Below are 21,904 nucleotides of genomic sequence, written 5' to 3'. Positions count from 1 at the left end.
CTAAATGAACAGTTCTGTATACAAGAACTCTACTCACCCCCACGGCCCATCTTCATCATGTCTGTGTGTGTCTGTGTGTGTGTGTGTGTGGGTGGAGGAGGAGGGTGGAGGGGGTCTGTGAATAGTGTGCTCATTTCAATGTGTGTTTTTGTAAGTGTGTGGGTGCGGGTGGTGTTCCTCATTCTGCCCCGTCATAATGTGACAAGCTAAGTGGTTGCTAGGAAATAATTAGACTTACAAAGAAAATACAGCTGTGGTTTGTCTTTCTCTGCACTTGTGTTGTAGCTTCTATCTGATGGACCAGCTATGGTTACCACATGAAGCATGAACATACCAGTTATTCATGCACACACACACACACACACACACACACACACACACACACACACACACACTATATGCACAGGGCAACAGTGGAGGAGTTACTATTTAGATACGTTACTTAAGTAAAAGTACAAATTCCAAACTAAAAATACTCAGTTACAAGTAAAAGTCTGAAACATTTTACCAAAGTAAAAATGTTCAAGTATAATCAGGTAAACGTAGTAAAGTATTACAATGAAAAGAAGAAAATAAATCATCCCTGTGACTGTCATACGGTTCTATATGATATTATCAGATTATTGTTACTCGTGCATAATGTAATGATGTTATTGTTGGAGCAGTTTGCATAGAACTGCAACGAATGGATCAAATGATTGATTGGGTGAATTGGTGGCTAAAAAAAATCAATCATTGAATTGTGAGAAATGCTGTCCCAGAGCCCAAAGTGACATCATCATAATGCTTGCTTTGTCCAACCAACAGTCCAGAACTCATCATAATTAAGCGTACATTCTGATTATCAAACATAATTAACATATAATAATGATAATTAGCAACAAATCCTCACATTTGAAAGCTGGAACCATGAATCTTTTTTTCCGTGAAAGATATCTAAGTGACTAAAGCTGTCAAAAGTTATCGAAGAGTAAAACATGTCCCTTTGAACTATGCATAGTAAGTGGAAGTGAAAAAGAAAAGACCCATGTTGAGTGTAAGTACCTCAAATATTTTACTTAAATGCACTTCTATCACTGCAGGGCAGGACGACTCACGCTGTGAGACGCTCAACGGTTCAAACGTGGTTGTAAACTTCTGTTTTTACGGTTTCTCCTTTATCAGTCTCCAGTAAAACATCTGATTTACGTGCTGAGCCACCAGTAAAATATGCTTTGTGCAGTTCTTAACTGGCCCAAATTGGACCGCTCGTACCTGAAAGGAATAGTTTGACATTTTTAAATCAGCTCATTTGCTTTCTTCTGAGTTAAATGAGAAGATCAATACCACGTTTACCTATATGGGAAAAGTCAGTCAGCGTAGCTTAGCATAGGACGGGACACAGGGGGAAACAGCTTGCTTGGCTTTGTACCAAGGTGACAAAAAAAAAAAGTATCTGAGCTTCAAAAACCTCACCTGTTTTATTTTTGCTTGTTTAAGCTGTAATTACAGGTGGTCGACGTGCGCTCCAGGTGTGACACAGACCTGAGAAGCAGCGAGGAGCTGCTGGGATGTGATGAATAGAGCTGCCATTAAAAACATGACCAACCAGTAGCAACCCAACAAACCTGCCAAGTACACGGTGTACTCTGACAGGATGATACACTTTTAACATCCCTTTTTGCTTCAAAATGGGTTTTCCATTTGTCAGGTAGCACCAAGAAAAATCCCCAAAAAGAGAAGATGTGAATTAACAGCAGAGAGGGAAGAAGAAGGCCACGACCCTCCTCTCCATCCATATGCTTTGCATTTCCTCTTTGCTTTCTTTACCACTCTATTAGTCCTACAGCCTCGCTCACTGTCAGCCAATAAGAAACACATGTAGTGGAAGACGAGGAGAGAGGAGACGTTGGTGGAAGGAAAGCTGTTACATATATGAGACAGAGAAGGTTATCGATTGTGTCTGATCTGACGAGGAGGTTTAAAAGGATAGTATAGGGCTTCACAAAGCTCCAAAGATATAACAGTAAGTCATGTGCAGCCTCTGGCCGCTTATGTTCGTAGTTTTATGACGGAGATGACAAAAAGCAAGCTGAGATGAGAGGGATGGAGAGAAAGAGCTTCAAGGATAACCAGGAAAGGATGGATGTGAGACACTGGCGAGGAGAGGTTGAGAAAGATGCAATAACAGTAAAAAAGATAATGGGTTGAAAGAATGGAATCAGTATAAAAAAAAGACTTGAAGAGTCGGTCGCGGGTGGAGAGATAAAGATTATTCGAAGATTAAACTTAAATGACCCACTAAATTAGGGCGCGGCGCCGTCATTGCGTTCATCACACAAGACGTAGATCAGTACGGGAGAGCAAAGTGGAGATTGAAGGATGAAAGAAAAGGACGTGATGGGCAAAAAACATCCAGACACCGAGTGATTAAGATAAAGCACGAAGGAAGGAGGGAGAGAGAAGTGTCGAACCTTACAGAGGGTAGATGAATAAAAGAGGTGACTGGAGGTGAAAGAGAGCTACGAGTACAACAAAAGGAGATGAAAGGACAAGAAGTATTATCACAAAAGAACAAAAAATGAGAAATGTGGAGTGATTAAACACTGATGAAGGAGGAAGATGTGAACATACAGACTGGAAAAGACTGAGAGAGAAAGGTTGTGAGGAAGGAGAACACAATAAAAGAATAGAGGAGAGGATGTGGCACGAGGAAAAGAGGGAAGGCATAAGATATGACGGCAGCAACGTGGAGATACTTGACAAATATTATTTCACCTTTGACCTCTAGCCCGGAGTGAGAGCGTCTGTTGATTCAACTTTGAGTGGAGATATAGTTTGGTGGAGGATGAGGATGAAGGAGAAAGGCTGGATACCAAGAGATAGAGTAAAGCTAAAGCCTGAGATTAGATCAAGGTATTTGGAGAAGGACAGACAAAAAAAAAAAGCAACAGACAGGATGTGGCGACGGATCAGAGACTCACAGGATGTGGTTTACATGTGAGAGTTGTGTGTCTGTGCCCGCTTGAACTGGCCTGTGATATCAGGACATCGTGCGTTTAGGACCAGGCGTCGTTAGAAATGTTCAAGAGAGACGTAAATAAAGCATTTTCAATGTTTTTGGGCTTTGTCCACTCCCCTTTTCGACGCTCCCACTTCTCATCCACTCGCCTCTCTCCTGGCTCACACTCCCCTCTCGACTCCTCTTCCTGCCTCCACCTCCTATTGTCCTCTCTCTCTATCTGGTTAACTTTATTCAGGAAACCTCCAAAAAAGCACCTCTGTCATGTCTTCTCCACTGGCCTCTGCTTTTATCTAAACCTGTCCCGTCTCTTCTCATTTTTATATATATATATATATATATATGATTTATTCGTAGAAGTTACAAAACAAGACTTAATGTACAATAGACCTCAGAAATAAGGAGTGAAAGGATAACATCAGACAGCCAAATGGTGAGGATACACAGTACAGCCCTCTCCCCTCGCCTCCTCTTCCCAAAACAAATATACAACGAGGCAAATTGCTACACAAAAAGAGGAGAAAATTATAAAAGCAACCCCGTCTCCTCTCATTTGATCCCCTCTTCATAATCAGACTTAAGGTCCCTCTCTGGGGCCACAAAAGGCTTCATACAGCTGTATCAAACTCCCCCGTACCCGTACACAGACTTTGATGTGTAAAATCGATGCAGTCCCGATTTAAATACTTACAGAAATACAACAGTAGATGAGACTACAAGGAAAGCGGTGAGAGAATTGGTCAGATTCAGTAGAGCTCTCCATCGTCGCTGTCGCTGTCTGCCTGCAGCTGTAGTCAGTCATGTGCATCGGGGTGAAATGATATTGATCTGAAAACAGCGATGGAGAGCGTGGGGTGATGTGCAGAAGGAGAACGAGAGGGCGTACTGAAGGGAGAGAGGGGGGTGACATGAGGACAGATTAGATTCAGACTCAGTGTTTCTTCATCTCTTTACTGGAGCCACCTCGCTGGCCTTGATGGATTCAAATTGTGATTGTGTTTGTCCTCCCGCGTCTGTTGTCCAGCTGCACATGTGTCGCTCGAAACACAACGACTTCCTCCCAAAGGCTCATTCAGACCTCATGCAAATCAGTTACTCTGTGTATTACGGAGTATTATGGACTCCGGAAGGAAATACTTTTACTCGTTTAAGTTAATGATTCACTTCTGTTTCTGTTATGCAGCAGATTTGGGCCATGAGTGTCTTGATTTAGTGTTTCTCATGCATTGTTACTCATTGTGACTCACAGGCTTGTCTCTCATTTCCTCTCCTGTCTTTGCTTTCATGCTTTCTAAACTTTAAAGGATGGATGATTCAGATCAGCTTTGCTTTGTCATCAGTGCACAATGTCAGAGCTATTTTAATGATCTTCATTTGTGTAGCCACAAATTGGATAGTATAGTCGAGAATAGACTATTTTTATTGTCTCTTCTGTGAGTCAACGCTCATTGGAATGAAGGTGACTGTAGGCTTAAATTATTCAATTCATTCAAAGTAATTGCAATGAGAAATTCCTGCTGATCAGCCACAAGTGGAAGTTCTTTCAGCTTTCATGTGTGTGGGATTATTTCCTTGAATGAGCATTTTGGATTGGAGGAACTATCCAGATCCTGTACTTAAAATAGCTTCAATAAATGTTCAACAAATAGCAATCACATGTGAAAACAAAGCGACAGGGATGTTGTTCTAAGTGATGAAGCGACATCATAAGTATCACCTGGATTCTGCAGCTGCTCTCGGCTTTCGAGCTTTGTGTTTCCCCCCCGATGTTTTCTGTGAAAAGGCTCCGAAAACCCACTACGCACCTCCTGCCAGCCTCAGAGACACGGTTAGCGCTAACTGGTGAACAAAGTGGAGCATTTAGCTCTAAGGAGTCAGATATTTATCTTGGTAGTGAGTAGAAACCAAAACCTAAGCTAAGAGAGGGGAATGTTGGACTGGAATTCATCAGGTGGTCAGGAACAAAACTCCAAATTAATAATAATAGATAAATATGTTTTGTAATTTAGTCTTGAGAGGAAACAGAGATAACCTTGATGGCTTCATTGGAGTTGCTTTCCTCACCAGATTACGTTGTGCACCAGCTGGATTCTCTCCATATCACAAGATCATGTGACACGTTTATCAGATGTTTCATGCAATCACCTGAGACAGTGTCCGCCCCCTTCCAAAACAGTTTCCAATGACTGAGAATTACTCCTTATGAGGAGTGAACTGCACTTTATGTAACTAACTAACACGTAGTAGAGGTACAGCGTAGCATGTGGATGTTTTCTTCATCCGGTCTCTCTCCTCCTCGTCCTTTCTTTCCCCTCCTCATCCACCGTTCAGCCTCTCACACTGTCCCAGGCTCTTCAGTAATCCCACATCAAGATTTCTGACATTTGCATACATGCGTCACCGAACCACCACGCTGCTAAATCAGACCAGAATAACAGTGATGTGCGTAAACTCACAGATCTCTCTCTGCCACACATGGTCCTGGTCTGCATGTCTCCGCAGGCAAAGCCCTTTCACCTCAATTACAACACAAAGTACGGCTCTGATGTACGGATGTACAGACATGTGTGTGTGTGGTGTGTAACCTGGGTTTCCAGTGGTCCAAATGGGAATGCACACCTCAAAAACAGCTTTCACGTTTACATCCTGGCTCGTTAACATCAAGGACTGAGTGAAAGAGGCTCGGTTGGAAAGGTCAAGCACACTAGTAGCTCGGTCATTACAGCTGCCTGTTTTTCTTATCCTCCTTAAAATCCAGTTCCCTCTGGGCGAGTACCTCGTCCGTGGTGAGAAATCCTACACTCGTTCTTAAATGGACCGTCCGAAAATGTGAAAGCACTTGACAGTTCAGAGACATGATGAAGTATTCTGCCGCGTGAGTGGTCACGTTATTCAAACTGTGAGTTCATTACAAAGAGCTTATCTTCAACAGCAATTACAATATGGAGAGCGCCAAAAAGAAAAGAAAGTAAATATACGCAAGTACAGAATGAGCACACACACACACGGGAGAATGACCCCTTTGTCATGAAGACTGATAACAGTAATCTATCATCTCCGTGAATGTTCCTGTTTTTTTGCCAAACCGGCCGAAGATAAATATGTATCATCTCATGGGTTTAGCTGCCATTGAAGTGTGTTTGTGTGTATTCAAGGTGAAGTATAACTCTTACCATGTGCAGGGGATCTTCAGGGATTTGTATTGGATTCCATTACTTTGTGTTCTGAAACACACACACACACACACACACACACACACACTGATGCACAGTTGCATAGTCCATGACTGGAGAGTCAAGGTTTTAATTACCTCTATGAGTTGAGGGCCACTTATCATCTGCGTGCATTATGCTTGTGATTTCGTAGATATGTGTGTGTGTCTTCATGTTCAGCAGCTTTAACAAGCTTCAGCAGATTGCTGTGGGCTGGTTAAACCTCTCCTATAAAGTCTCATTTAGTTTTCTTATTTCTTCGCGGTCCGTATGCTATTTTGTGTTGTAGAAACTAGGAAGAAGGTGTGGAGGAGGAGGGGGGAGGTGAGGGAACGATGCATCAGTATTAGCTCATACAAACTATGCGTTCAATGTCAAAAAGCATCTATCCATCACACTTGTAGTGGGGATGTAGGTTACAAACTACCTTTGAACGTACATTTTTTTGTTCGAGAGGAATAGGAAGAATACACCAGAGGACACTGGACCAAATATTATAAGAAGCCATGAAAGAAAATTGATGACGCAGTCTTTAATTTAATAATACACAGCTATTCATGTCCTGATAATGCTGTTATACGGTAGGCTATGTGGGCACGGTGCAGATGTGAGATGCGGGACAGATTAAATAAAGATGTGCTTGGATGGATCAGATGCAGTATTCCCAGTGTATTTTCCCAGTGAGCTGTCATAGTGAGCCAGCATGCACATGTGTGCTTTTCCTACTGTGACAATTATCTATGTTATTAAATAGATGCCAAATAAGAAGTTTGAATATAGTGACAGGGTATTTAATAGATACTCTGTTTTCTTTCCGTCTGTCTTCAGGACCTGGACAGTCTCCAGATTCAGCTGGAGGAGGTGCGTTTCTTTGACCTGTTTGGCTACAGTGAGGAAGAGGAGGGCTGGCTCTGCTTCATGTGTAACAATCCTGAGAAGGCCACAGGTACACAAACACACACACACACACACATGCACCATGATCAGAGTACACATAGTTTACTGTACGGGCATAACCAAGTTGGTTTCATACAAACAGAGACGTTTGGGGAAAAGTACATTCTTGATGTAACAAAAATTAAACTACTGGTTGAACCAAAAAAAATCAAATTCTCGGTTTTCATATTTCTATCTGAATTTTTATTCAGATCACAGTCAGGGATTAGGAAAATAGGCGATTTTCATAGGCGACCACACAAAGGTTGACGACCCCTAGAGACGAATAAGTGCTCTGTGAGAATCAGTTCGCCGATATTGGGACATTACTTTTTGTTCCGTAAACGTTGCATTCAACGGGGCAATGAATATGTCGTGAATTAATGATGATGAAAACGTTGATGAACGAAAGAAGCAAATAAAATCAATGAATTCACAGTCGGGAAAAAAAAAAGTATAAGGAGTTGGAGGCCGAGAGGCAAAACAAAGAAAAACTAATGTGGAAAAACTGTCCCTCTGCGCCTCGGATATTCTCTCATACATTACCATCAAATTTCTCACTTTGACAGACTAAATCCCCCCGAGGCTTCCCCTAAAGTGCTTCTGCCCCTCGCTGTCATCTCTAAACAGAGCAATGAACAACCAAAGTGGGGTTTTAAGTTTTTCTTCTTCCTTCAACCACTTCACAAGCTTTCCTGGGCACCCAGCTCGGGTCTGATGGTAAAACCACCGCAGAGCTGAGCTCAACGGGATGTTTTCACTCTAAATGCCATCAAGGGGAATGATCTTTTCCCTGAACAGTTCGGAGAAATGTCTTTCATTTCATAGCTGCCAGTCTGATTTGAAGCAGCGCTGTAATCAGTCAGTCAGTGCCATCGTGACTCACTGCTGAGTAGTTTACTTTGGACCGGCGACCCCCTTCGACAAGCACTTTGTCCTGATGAAGTCAGTGTAGTGTTTGTGTGCTCTGTCTGTCTGCTCTTCAACTCTACACGTTGGAGACGTGAAGCTGGATAACATGTGACCACGATATTTAAAATGTGTATTGAGCACATTTAAAAGTCAAAACTAAAAATAAACAAACTATTACTATACTATATACACCTGTCTGGCACAACAGCGGCTACTCACTATTCAGACGTTCTTTCTTAGATTTTCATTCGTGCAATGATGTGAATTCAGCCCCTCGTATATTATATATCTTTACCTACTGTTTACTATTTATATCTTTACTATTTGCTTACTTATCTATCATATCATCTATCTGTCTTTGCTACTGTTAGACTGCATATGTCTCTGCTGCGGGACTAATGATAGATCATCGTGTCTTATTTACCCTGTGAGAAACAAAGAAAGCACAAATAAAGTGTGTGTAGTTGAGGGACGAGACAGTGAATTTACAGTCTATAAATTGATGAATGACAGTTAACCCTTCAAAGGAAATGTGTGTTAAATCTGTGTGTGTGTGTGTCTCTCTCAGTCTTTCATAGAAGCAGATATTAAGTTAAGAGGAGATGGAAGAGTGCAGTTTGTGTGCTGAAGACATGATGTAAGAATAAGAGGGAGAGAGAGAAATCTAACTTGAAATCCTGTGTATCCATGTGCTTCATGGTGCGTTCAGGCTCTGCTGTTTGATGGCAGCCGATAGAAAGACAGCCAGAAATATTAAGACAGAGGCGTGAAGTTGTTTCAGTGAAAGGAAACAGGTACAAGTTTAGTGTGTGTGTGTGTGTGTGTGTGTTTAAATATATTAAATCCAGCATTGTTTACATCCATACTTCTTTTGTGCATCGCTATATTTCCTTGCCGGCTTCCGCCAGCAACTATTGATCAGTGAAATAAACAGAAAGTGTGAATATATAGGCAGAAATAAGTTTAAGTATGATTAAAGCTCCTTTCAATAAGACTTATTTTTCACTTATATCATTCTTGTTTAAAGTTTTGTGTCTCACTTCAGGGTTCTTTTACGCCGCCAATTCAATGCTAATGAATAATAGTCCAAAAAACAACCAACAGCCCTTCCCCCACAGTGATGGTGTGCAGAGAAAACAACAGTATGACGCTATCTTACAGCTTAGAGAACAGTTAGAAAATAAAAGTCATCTGAAAGCACATTAAGCACTTGGAATAACACTAATTCACTTGGAAATGGTTCTGTAGTCGTCAGTGTTGAAGTTATAACATGATTTAGTGAATGATGAATGTTCATTTGCTTCATTTATATTATTGCAGCTGTCATAAAGTTGTGTTGACAGCTTTTCATTTCCATTCTCTTGTAGTAAACCATTTCTTTAAATACACAAACACACACCTAAGTAAACACACACACACACACAAACACACACGTCAGCCTGCCCGATCCAAACCGAACAAAAGCCAAATGAAAGCCATTCTTCCAGCTCCGCTGCTGAGAACAAACCATTGTAGTCCCTGAGCCAGCTGAATGACTGCAAGGAACGGATGATTACCTTCTAGATCTATGCCAGTCTCTCTACATTACCGGATTGAGAACAGGAATAATAGTCCTTTCCCTTTGGGATGCTGTAATTGGAAGCGTGTGTGCGTGGATACATGTGTTTACGAAAGCATTTGTGGCCTTGGAGAGCCAACTGCTCCGCATGTCTGACTGGTGGACACTGAAAGGGTTAGTTCATCCAAATCACCAAAAAAAACACTTTTTTTTCTCTCACTTCCCACTCCTACTACAGGCTTTGTAGCTTTAACAGTGAAAAATAACACACTGTAATTTGTAGATATTCCATAAAATGATTTTGTATGTTATCCATGTAATCAAAAGAAAGTATAAAGACCGCAAAAGCCCGCACAGGGCTGTTGGGGATGGAGACAAATGGGTCCAACAAACGGCAATCTTTGACCCAAGAGGCCGCCGTGTGTTCCCCGTGTCAAACAAGAAGTCAACGTTGATTTATTTCTCAGGTAACTTGTAACTTCAGTAAAGGCTCTTCCGTAGTCCGTTTAACCCAAACAATTATCTTTTCCTAAACCTAGTTTATTTGTTTATAACAAAGTTTATTTGTTTATAACAAAGTATTTCATAATCTTTTCCTAACTAAGTATTTGTGTTTCCTTTACCCATCTGAGTTGTTTCCTGTAAAGATGGAGGTTTATTTTGAAGTTGTTTTATATATTATTTTGTTGCTGACTTTTGCAGAAAAAGACACGAAACAACAAGGAATGTGTCGTGTAAGATATCTTACGGCCTGTTGTATGACGACCTGTGATTACTTCCTCCACCCGACTACAAAGCAAATACATGGGATTGTGTTTGTGGTGTGCAGGATATTGGTAAATTACATTTTGAGAATTCAACTGAAATGATTGCAGAAAGGCATTCGTATTCAATTGTAATTTCCAGCCATAATTTAAAAAAATGAAACACAAGTCAACAGAACAGAGTTGCTCTAACATAAGTCGTTAACCTGTTAAAAACCACTTATATTGCATCAGTGTTAAGGTTGTTAACACACAAACAGTCAGCTGCTCACCTCAGCGTGGTCAGTGATGAGTTTTTGTTGAAACAGGAAATGAACACATTCTAAGGCAATTGTACATGAATCAGCCCGCATGAATAATTGAGTATGTGTGATATGAGTCAGAGAAATAAAAACTTGGATGGAGGCACTTTATGCTACTTGGCAGTCAGTGAAATTAACTGTAGTCTTGATACGTACAGTACATGTGAATTTCATGGCTATAAATCGATCCTGTGTTGAATTCAAACAGCCCACTGTGTTAAATAGGTGACCCCTGTGTGACCTTTACGACCTGAGGCCTGACAGGTTTGTGTCAGTCACATGAACTCAGTGGCTGCCCTGAACCAACGGGATCATTAGTCATCTGTCGACAGTCAGCTACATAACTTTGAGTAAAAAGGACTATATCACATTTCATGCAAAACATGCTTACAGAACATTATGAACATTCTTTTTTTTTTGTTCAAATTTTTATTTTTTGAGGGATTTTCAGGAAAGATGTTTTCATTTTCAGACCAAAAAAATGATACATACTGTATAGCACTTTATTGGGTTAGCGATCTGTACCCATCACATCATAGTCTTAAATGTGCATATACATCAATTAAAATTGTTTATGAAGATGTGAAACGTATGAAGAGGTCTTTCACCAAAATGAAAATGCCCATAAAACAAGCTCACAATATGTAGTCGTAGCCAGAAAACAAAACAAAAAAGTCCGCTGGAAATTTATACTTCCAGTCCAACTGAAAGCTGTCCAGCTCCATCCAGCACACGAGGCCCCGTTACAGTAAACGACAGCAATGACTCATCTCACTGAAACAAATGTAATGACTTGACTTCAGATCCCGTGCAATTTGGAATAAGATCCTTGTCACTTTTAGGTGACCCACTTTTGCATTTTCATCATAAATGCAGCACGTAGCACTTCACTTATTTGTTCATGTTCACATAACCAGCCGCCACCTGAAAAAACTTTCACTTTAAAATGCTTCCTGACTTTGAGTGGCCGAGTGGCTCACTGTGATAACTACAGACGCTGCGCACGCAAGCAAGGAGCTGGTCTCGTGTTTCTGATGGTAAAAGAGAAACTAGAGAAGAGTGAACTGGAGAAGGCAAGTCGTTACTGCAGCTCCGTGATGCTTTACGATATTCTGTTGAGTTTAACTACTGGAATGCCTTTGAAGCGAGTGGTAACGAGCAGAGTTGTGCGTGTGCGTGTGTGTGTGTGTGTGTGGTTGTGTCTGTGCGTGTGTTTGTGAATGTACTGTATGTGTGTACATGCCAGAAAAAGATACGCCGGTACAACATGTTCGCTCTCGCGTTCACTTCCGTTTTTTCTGGCATTATTTAGCTGTTTTTTTTTTTTTCTAAGGTTGATGCCTACAATGTGCTTTTTCAGAGTTATCATCAAACGTAGCACAGAGATAACGTGTCACTGGAGACGAATGTAATTGCCTTGAGTGGACTTTTAACACTTTCATCGTACACACACACTCACTTTAAAGCACTGATAGCTTCACGGCCTCATGCCTCTACATGTGGGTTTGCACACACATTCAATCATGTCTAGAAGATTGATCCCGAAAAGAAAAAAACCCCAAGGATGACTTTCCATCATTTTACCATCAATCAGTGAAGACACGATGGACAGAAAGTCCCACTTCCAGGAATTATGTTGCAAATTCAGGAGATTCCCTGGCTAAAAAAGAGTAGTCCATCATCCTGTGCCAAAGTTTATGAGTGAGTGTCATTATTATAAATGGAGTTTTAAAACTGTGTTCAAATGATTTTAGACAGCATTTCACAAGGGGGCTGTTGGATATTGTTTTTTATCCTCAGGCATGGCTGTGCTCATAAGGATACATGTTAGCTAATACCTTGTTATTGACCAAAAGGGATAATCATTTCAGGATATTGGCCTATAAAGCTCAACAGTCAACCCTTCCATTTTCCATCTCTTCTCTCATTTAAATCTTAACTACGGTAGGCAATCTGCTAATGACTTAAAGGGTAACTTCTGTTCTTTTCTTCATATTTTCCCCTTATTTTGGATCCAAATGACTAATGGCGATAACATTTGTATAAAGTTGTCCAGCATCGCGGGAGAACAATGTTACCGGCAACGCCAATGAATCATTGTATCCGCTGAAACTCTCTAACAGAGAAATACAACATTTTTCCCGAACCCTTCGCCTGATCCGGTCTTGTCACAAAACTGAAACTTTGACCAATATTTTTTAAAAAAAATATATAGACATCCAATACCATTGGTGACACCAAGGAACAGATTGACATTGAGTGCATAACATTTTCTAGTTCAGTTAAGTTTCAGCAAAACTCGCGCGTTTTTTGTGTGTGTGTGTGTGTGTGTGTGTGTGTGCGCGCGATATATATTCCCTTTACAGTCAAAACAATCCATATAAGACTGTTTGTGTTCCCTTAGCTGTTGGTTTTTCACTTCTGAAGCATGTTTTTTGCCAAGCCGTAACAGGCATGTTACAAGAAGCACTTTTCTCTCTCTCTGTTATGACTTCCATCACTCAAAAAGGAAAAAAGTTGACGCGAGCACAGTCGGAGGGCCAGTTCCTTGTTTACAACCACATGTTTCCCTAATGGTGATCGTTAACCAGGGTGAGTCAGTGAACTGAGGGTTGAGCCGGCAGTTTCCTTGCAGCACACATCTCTCTCGTCACCTCGCCGTCATGTTGTCGTACTGCAGCCAACAACTACAAACACCCAACCACACACATTTATCCACCAACGCACTCATACATTACAAAAGCCAAACAGCTTGACACATACAAACACGATCGTCTCATTAGGCTCGTTTGCCGGGACAGCTCTTTCTGTTCGGGTCGGACTCCGGACTCCCGCCCATGAAGCTCAAAACGTAGCGCTGGTAGTGAAGCCAGATTCAGACTCAGAAATAACTGTGTTCTGGGTCATGTGACCACATGTGGACGGATCGAAATGTAAGCGGAAATGCAGCAAGAAAAAACAACATTTGTCGCGACTCAGAGTGCGCCTTTGGTGTCCTTGGACATCAGCGTGTCTCAAACAAGATGGTGTGAGTTACAGTACTCGCCGGAGGCCGACAACTAATCCAGGGATCACGTTCCAGGTGTCGGCGTCAAAGCGGCGATGCGGCGCGAGGCCCAATGATTTATGCCCCAGACAAGTTATAACAAGATTCGTTAGATGATGCTGAGAAGCCGGCGCACCGTAATGATCCGACCGTATATATATGAGCTGTCGAACAGTGTGTCTGTCGAAACAGTCTGACAGGAAGTCAATGTGCAGAGGAGACACACGCACACACACAAGCACGCACACTATTTGGAAGGAATGTAAATGTTTTACTCGAGTAAATCATCAGTAAAATATGAGAAGCAAATGCAAGACACATACCCTTCATCCAGTCATACTCAGCCATACATGTAGAGGCTGTTATTACAATAAAATGTATGAATGCACTGTTGTTGTCTTTACAGCTAAAGGGTCAATTCACTCACATTACACAAAAGAGGATTTTCTCTATTATGTTGTGTTGTGTAATGTTGAGGGATGCAATTCATGATTATCATCATCATTATTATTATTATTATTATTATTATTATGATTGATTAAATGTTATTTTTGTATTTTTTGGTCCATCAATCTCAAATGAAAGGCCCATAAAAGGTTTGCAGACCCTGAAGTAAGTACGTCTAAAACCAGAAAGGTATTTTATCTCCAATTATGTAAAACAGTTGGTTTGTCATGTTTGGACACAGACATCTCTCTGAATACTCTTTCCAGCATGCCCCCCCCCTCACAGACACACACACACATACACACACACACACACACACACACACACTATGATCAGATTGCAGTACGGTACTCTCTTGACTGCTTTACTCATCGCCGTGGACACAAAGAGTGGCTCTGTTCTCGTGGTCCACATCTAAAGTCCTGGTTCACTGGCACCAAATCGAAACCAGCCAAATCCTCTGTGGTCTGGTCGGAGGACCAGAGTCTCTCAGACACACAGTCCAACATATCACACAATCATTGACTGAAAATGTATCTGTGATCACTTTGATCATCAAAATCTTTTTTTTTTTCAATAAGCTCTAATTAAGCAAAACACTAATATCTATGAACAAAATAGACGCTTGCAACTATAGATAAATATATAATACACACACACACACACACACACACACACACACGCTGGTAATTGATTCAACTCAGTCCAGGAGGTTGGTGTGAGTGAGTGTTTGTAATCAGGCCAAACTTCACTTTGTGGGAGTTCTCCTTTATCTGATCGGAAACACACACACACACACACACGCACACACACACACACACACACACACACACACACACACACACGCGCACACACACACACACACACACACACACACACGAGGAAGACAAAAGGCCTATGCTGAAACTTAACTGAACTCATTAATGTTGACTGGAAGTGGATAAGTTCAAGTTTGCTTGCATCCTAGAATTTCACCAGTTAAATGTTAAAGTGCTTCAGGGTTATAAAACATTACAACTACGAACTAAAAACACAGGATGAAATATAAAAAAAGGAAATTGAGAACAGAGTAGAACTAAAGATACGTCTCAGATCAGCAGGGCGGCTGTGTTGTGCTTTAATAAATGTTCACACTTTCTTTGGCTGTAGAACTTTGCATTTCTTGCGTTCACTTAACTTCACAACGATTGTTACGTGTTCAGGGTCTTTCTGGCCTATATGTGCCATACCTCAGCTTTTTTTTTTTACTGTACATTTAGTTACATGTATTTTATGATGCTGCCAGCCCATGTTCAAAGCATACCATGAACTTTTCAGTTGGGATTTCATGTTTTATATCCTGCAGGCAGCTGTTGGTTTCCATTCATCACCGTATGGCACGAGTCTCCATCTTGAATTATTCAGGGGCCATGTGCCTGGTTGCATCCTCGAGGCTTTCGCACTTGGTGTTTTTTTAATGAACACTAAAAAAAAAAACACTTGAATCTGTGTTGAGCAATATTTCTCCCCATGTGTAGTGGAGTAGAGCCACTGGAGAAGTTTTTCCTTGAGAATAACAGCTTTCTCTTTGCACGTGAGACAGGAAGTAGTCACAGTCGTCTGTTCTCATCTGTTTTTTAGCTCTACTGAAGCTGTCTGTCCTCGAGATCAACCTTTCCTTCTGGTTCAAAAACATACATTTTCTATGAAATAAAATGCGGTTTATGCCCTGACGTTACAGTCTTGCTTAAAAAGTAAATTATTGCTGTAGACTTTAAAGACTTGGGGAAAATCCAAATAGGGAAAAGTAGAAATTTGTGAGCCAGATGTAATAATACATTATAACCATGTAGGGGGTTATGAAATTGTCCCGTGAGCTGCTCTTGGCTGGCCTGCCCTGCGCTGTAAAAATGTGCTGGTTACCGTTTGGTTGCAAAACACTCCACATATTTGATTTCACCTTTCAGGCCATATTTTCAAGTAGTTCATAACGACAATAAATCTCATATGTCAGACCCTGACATTAGCTCATGAATGCATCATATTGGCAGAACTTTCAGATGAATCCATTGATCGTCAGCTGTAATTTCAAGTAAATGGGCAAAAAACATTTTCAAAAAAGCACTATATTTTATTGATTCATCTTTTTCTTCAATCCTCCCTTTTGTTTCTTTGTCCCTCTGGTCTGTGTGTGTCTGGCCCTCTAGTTGTGAACCAGGAGGGCCAGCCTCTGATCGAGGGGAAGCTAAAGGAGAAGCAGGTCCGCTGGAAGTTCATCAAGCGCTGGAAAACCCGTTACTTCACCCTGGCAGGAAACCAGCTCCTGTTCCGGAGAGGCAAATCAGTACGTAATCAATGAAATCAAGCCTGCACACACACTGTCCTCGGCCTCTCGTTGAGAAGATATTTATTAATGTTTCAAAGTTCCGTGTCATTTAAATCATGATGAAACTCCGCATGAAACAGTGGAAATCACGTCTCGAGATGAGCTCATTATCCCTCAGGAGCATCTGGGGAATCCGACTGTAACAAACCGGGGCCCCGGTGAGGACTCTTGGGGGACTCCCAAGGCCAACAGCTTGATTCTGCAACAAGCTGAGTCACTCTTACCCACTATGAGTCAAAGCAAATGTCATTACGCACAAGTAGCAAGCACACAGCAGGAGGTCCCGCCTCGCACAGTTTCATTGAAGCAAAAATAAAGAGATGTCCCTCCGGGTTGTACCAGCACTGTGTTTTCCTCCGACTTCCATTTGTTTGCTGGTGACTTAACAGAAGGTCGAACAAAGGCTGAGGTCACTGATCTGGGAATTTTTGTGCGAAGAAAGAAAACGTGTTTATTCTGAACATTAAGCAAAAGCAATACAGTCAAAACTTTGTGAAGATCAGACGTCTGACGAGGTTTGCGGAAAAATAAGGTCAAGTTTGATTTTATCCAGCTGACGGAAGAAAATATTTTTCAGTCAGCTCGGGTCATGAGAAAATCTGATTTATTGGGAAATTTGACGACACCTCTGTGTATTCCTGATTAAATCTGTGTTAGCGACTGTGATCGATGAGTGAAACACTTACTTATAATTTAAATAATATCTCACGGCCGACAGGAGATTGGGTGTCCTCTGGATCTTGAGACATGTTTATACAATCAGCTCCAAAAAAGAAGAGTGAGGCGCAACATCACAGAGGAATATCTGGAAGCAGTGGGATATTCTCTGGAGGCTGAAATGCAGAAGTAGACTCACGCTCCCTTTTTTAACTCCTAACAATAGTCGTGCTCCTTTCCAGATGGTATTGCACTCCTCTCTGTGTGCAGCCGCCACGTTGGAGAGGGCTTGAGTCTTTGTTCTGCAGGTGTTTTGGTCGGATGTGTTGTGAAAGACATTTACCCCAAAAAGGGACGAGAAAATGCTCGGATTGAGAAAAAGAAAAAACACTAATTCCTCAACACAAAGGACAAATTTGAATATTAATACCACTGGTAACCAGTAACTAGTTACTTTTTTGGAATTAGTTCCTTTTTTTAATTATTTACTTTTGTAAATAGTTACTTGTGTAATTATTTACTTTTGTAATATATTTTTGTAAATAGTTACTTTTGTAAATAGTTACTTTTGTAACTAGTTACTTGTGTAATTATCTACTTTTGTAAATAGTTACTTTTGTAATTAGTTACTTTTGTAACTAGTTACTTGTGTAATATACTTTTGTAACTTGTTAGTTTTGTAAATAGTTACTTTTTTAAACTTTTGGCAAAACTGTTCATAAAATGTATCGAATAACAAGACATATTGTAGAAATGTAGTGGAGTAAAAGTACAGATAACAGCTGCAAAATGTAACGCAGTAAAAGTAAAAAGTATGCACTATTATTTGTACTTAAGTAAAGTACAGATACGTACAAATGTACTTAAGTTCAGTAACGAAGTAAAAATACTTCATTACATTCCACTACTGACACCATATAATTGTGTAACAACAATGTAGATCACATAGAACATTGTTGTCTCTACAAATACAGACGAAAAATACACTCATCTCCAAAGAATATTCAAGTCTTTGGCTTAATTCGAGCATCATTGTCTTATAAAATGCGAGCTGTCAAGAAATGCAAGTTACACATTAAAGATACAACATACTTGCAAAAACGCATTAGTGAGGTGCGATTAGTTTAAGCATTATGAGACAATATCATAAAGGACTTTCCGCCATAAGGCAAAAATTCATCAGAAGTCCATATAAATAACTGTGTGAATCCACTGACACGAATCCACTGTGGGAAACATCCGACCCCCAGCACAGCCAGCCGGGAGGTAAACCAGTGTCACACACACACACACACACACACACACACACACACACACACACACACACACACACCACAGAAAGGATGTGGGCGGTTGCAGCTCGCTCTGGTTTTGTGGTCATTACCAGTTGAGCCAGACCGATATTGGATTTTCTTACCCAATATTGTAGGAGAGAAAAGAAAAAAGAAGACGGGAGAAACAAGAGAAAATGAGCCACCTCTTGCTTCACTGGGGTTTTGCTGTCGTTGTTCATTTACATCTGTTGATTTCAGCAAGATAGGCGCACGGGTTCCTGAACACGGGGAGAAAATCGATTTTCTAGGGGTTTTTGGAAAGTGTGTCGCAGTGATCCAGAGTGTTGTGGCCCAGTCAGCACGTTGATGGAAGAAAATGCAGACTTTTTTGAACAACTCTCATGTTTTGTCTACCCCCGCAGAAAGATGAGCTGGATGACATCCCTATTGAGCTGAGCAAAGTGCAAAGTGTCAAGGTGAGAAGTTATATTGTGATCATTCCTTTTTTTTATGGTATAGTGTACTGTGTGGGTGGATCCGAATCTAAATCCTCCCCAATCAGAGTTTATATGATGTATGAAGGTAGATCACATCCACAAATACTATTATAGCTATGCAATAAATACATGAATTACTGTAAAGTCAGAAAGAAGGAGGCTATATTTAGCCAAATCACATTCATCTTGAAAACGACAGCGACGACCCTCCCAGAAGACAGATGTTTCAGTGTGAGTTTGTCATCTGCTTCTCTTTTCTTCGTAGGTGGTAGCCAGGAAGCGCCGTGACCGGGGCCTGCCACGGGCCTTTGAGATCTTCACAGACAGTAAGACGTATGTGCTGAAAGCTCAGGATGAGAAGCATGCTGAGGAGTGGCTGCAGTGCATCAACGTGGCCGTGGCTCAGGCCAAAGAGAGGGAGAACAGAGAAGCCACCACCTACCTGTGAGAGCAACAGCAGCACAGTTTACCGATGAGGACACACGCAATACATGACTGTTGATCCTACAACTGAACACACACACCGACATACCTACACTGAGTAATATTGTGTTTTGCTGTAGACAAAAACATACACTGCCAGTACCATTTGTATCTGTGATTGGTGGTATCCTCCAATATTATATATATATATAAACTTTATGCAGTACTTTTAAAGAAATAAAATGTTATTTTAACCAACAATGATGTGTATCCAACCAGAATGAAGGGTGCTACTGTCCCTCGTTGTTACTCATGGACGCACTGGCGCATTTACAGCTGTGGACCATCATAAATAATGTTACAATACATACATGTTGAAGTTTGATGTTGCACATGATCTGAACCTGACTGGATCACACAGTAAGGACATTTCAACTTCCTCGGCTTGAGACCAAACACTACTGCGAGCTTCAGCAACCAAACAAAGTCAGCATCTGTGGAAACCTGGGATTTGTAAGTTTAATGATGCGTGATGATTGAGATGTATTTGAGGCCAGAGGAGTATTTAGCAATAAAGACTTCATAGAAGTAAAGACCTCATTAGGACTTGAAGCACTATTGAAACTGAACAGTTTTTCTTGAAAGCAGGAATGAGCCTAATGGACAGCAGTTGGCACTTAATACTGGATTAATGTCTTCGTCTGTGTGTGTGTGTGTGTGTGTGTGTGTGTGTCTGTGTGAAGGAGAGAAGAACGACGTAGCCTAAAGTAATAATTCACTTCAAGTTCACTTAGTTTCCGAGAGTGAGACAAGAAGATTGATACAATGCTCATGTCTTTTCACTAAATATGAATCTACAGCCAGAAGACAGTTAGCTTAGCTTAACATAATGGCTGGACACAGGAGGAAACAGCTAGCGTGGCTCTGCGCAGAGGTTCTGGATTCTCACGCTGTTAGCTAGCAACTTCATGGTACCGTACAATCTTCAGGAAATAGTCTCCCACATAACTCCTTGTAAAATCACAACTTCTTCTCCTGTAGACAGAGCCGGGCTAAAGTCTTCCCCGTTTCTAGGGTTTTTGCAAAGCTAAGCTAATCAGCATGCTAGCTTCATATTCACCGTACGAACGAGCGCATCTCTCAAAATGTGGAGCTATTCTTTTATGTTTCCTGTTGATTTCTTGTGCAATATGGATGTACACACCTGACCCAAATAATGTGTTCCCTGTGTTTTATTTTTTGCATTTCTTATTTATAATGCAATTTCACCAACACAACTATTTTCTCCTCAAACTCAGCAGACAACTGCTCAAGTGGAGTTATTTCCTCTTAACAAATAAGAGCACCTTGTTTGAAGAAAGCATTTCGACCCTATTTTTAGTTTCTGCTCTTGTACGTAAATGGCTTATGAAGCGAGCCCCCGAAGAGCTATTGCAATGCTCATATTTCTGTTCTTTGGCAATCTGGAGTTATTTTTGGCAAGAGACAACCAGAGAAATTCACTCCATGTTTTACAAGGAGCAGTGTCAGCTCAACTGTTGCTCAACACACTTTTAAGAAAACATTGAAGTACATTTGTGGTTTCCTTGAGGATTTAGAAACTCTGCTAGTTTAGTCGTATCCATTTAATTACGACTGACAATTCAGTAAAAGCTTTTTAGATGTTGAAGAATCTCCATCATTTTAAAACGGGCTCTTTTCTAAACGTTAGAAATGTTTTGTCATCTTGTGGTTGAGCCGTGAGATGCGGTGCACGTGAGCACCTGATTATATTTGAGCTCAAGTTTTTCTTCGTTACAACTTTCCAAGTGAAAAGTCACGGCATGTGGCAGTACTTTTTTTTTAGAGCACTATAACTCTCTTATGTTGACCAATGTGATCGGTTTCGGTCTGAAAAAAAGTCATCATGTCTCAGTTCAAAACCTTGTTTCAAAGCAAAACTCCTTGTGCCATGTCTCGCCCCCCGTCAAGCTCCGAACTGCCTGCACCAGACAAACATTGACGCTCGCCCGTTGCAAATCAATTATTATGTATATGATGTCTGATTTGATCGTTATGTGGTGTGTGTCTTTCCACCGGTGGAAGCGTTGTCTGTTCTTTGATATCAAATGTGTTTGCTTTTGGTTAAATATATAGAATCCAATATTTGATATATTAAAAAAAAAAGCCTATGTGTGATAGACACACATAGGTTATTGTCTTTGGTCCCACTTTGTCCTACAGCTGTAACCCTGTTAGCTACATGTAGCCATAACATTGCCTTTCCCACCGGTTCAGGTTACCACTGTTTGTACTTTTTGCTGTCTCTGTGCCGCCCTCCCCTTACAAGCAGAACTGACCTGCATCTGTCAGAGGGCATGAATGCCTCTGACTTTGTTGATCCCCCTGACTTCTCCGCAAGTGCCATCATCAGGTTGACATTGATGGTTTACGGTGGAATTAGATCCAGTACAGACATTCCTAACCAAGGTCCCCCTCAGGAGAGGGTGACCATGTTATCAACCCCCCCC

The 21,904-nt window shown here is 41.0% G+C and overlaps 1 protein-coding gene across 1 annotated transcript in view; it reads left to right on the top strand.

The window, feature by feature from the left end:
• Positions 1–21,904, top strand: part of veph1 (ventricular zone expressed PH domain-containing 1) — a 68,381-nt gene extending 46,477 nt beyond the window's left edge. Inside the window, exons 12-15 of the mRNA XM_068584710.1 lie at positions 7,042–7,159; positions 16,365–16,501; positions 18,897–18,950; positions 19,237–21,904. Coding sequence (XP_068440811.1) covers positions 7,042–7,159; positions 16,365–16,501; positions 18,897–18,950; positions 19,237–19,419 — 492 coding nt within the window. The 3' untranslated portion in view covers positions 19,420–21,904. The remainder of the gene's footprint in view (positions 1–7,041; positions 7,160–16,364; positions 16,502–18,896; positions 18,951–19,236) is intronic.

The sequence above is a fragment of the Clinocottus analis genome, unplaced genomic scaffold (assembly GCF_023055335.1).
Source record: "Clinocottus analis isolate CAN_PGR_092001 unplaced genomic scaffold, fCliAna1.0.p SCAF_2, whole genome shotgun sequence".
Taxonomy (NCBI): domain Eukaryota; kingdom Metazoa; phylum Chordata; class Actinopteri; order Perciformes; family Cottidae; genus Clinocottus; species Clinocottus analis.
Note: the sequence above shows the minus strand (reverse complement) of the source record. Positions and strands in the feature narration are given on the sequence as shown.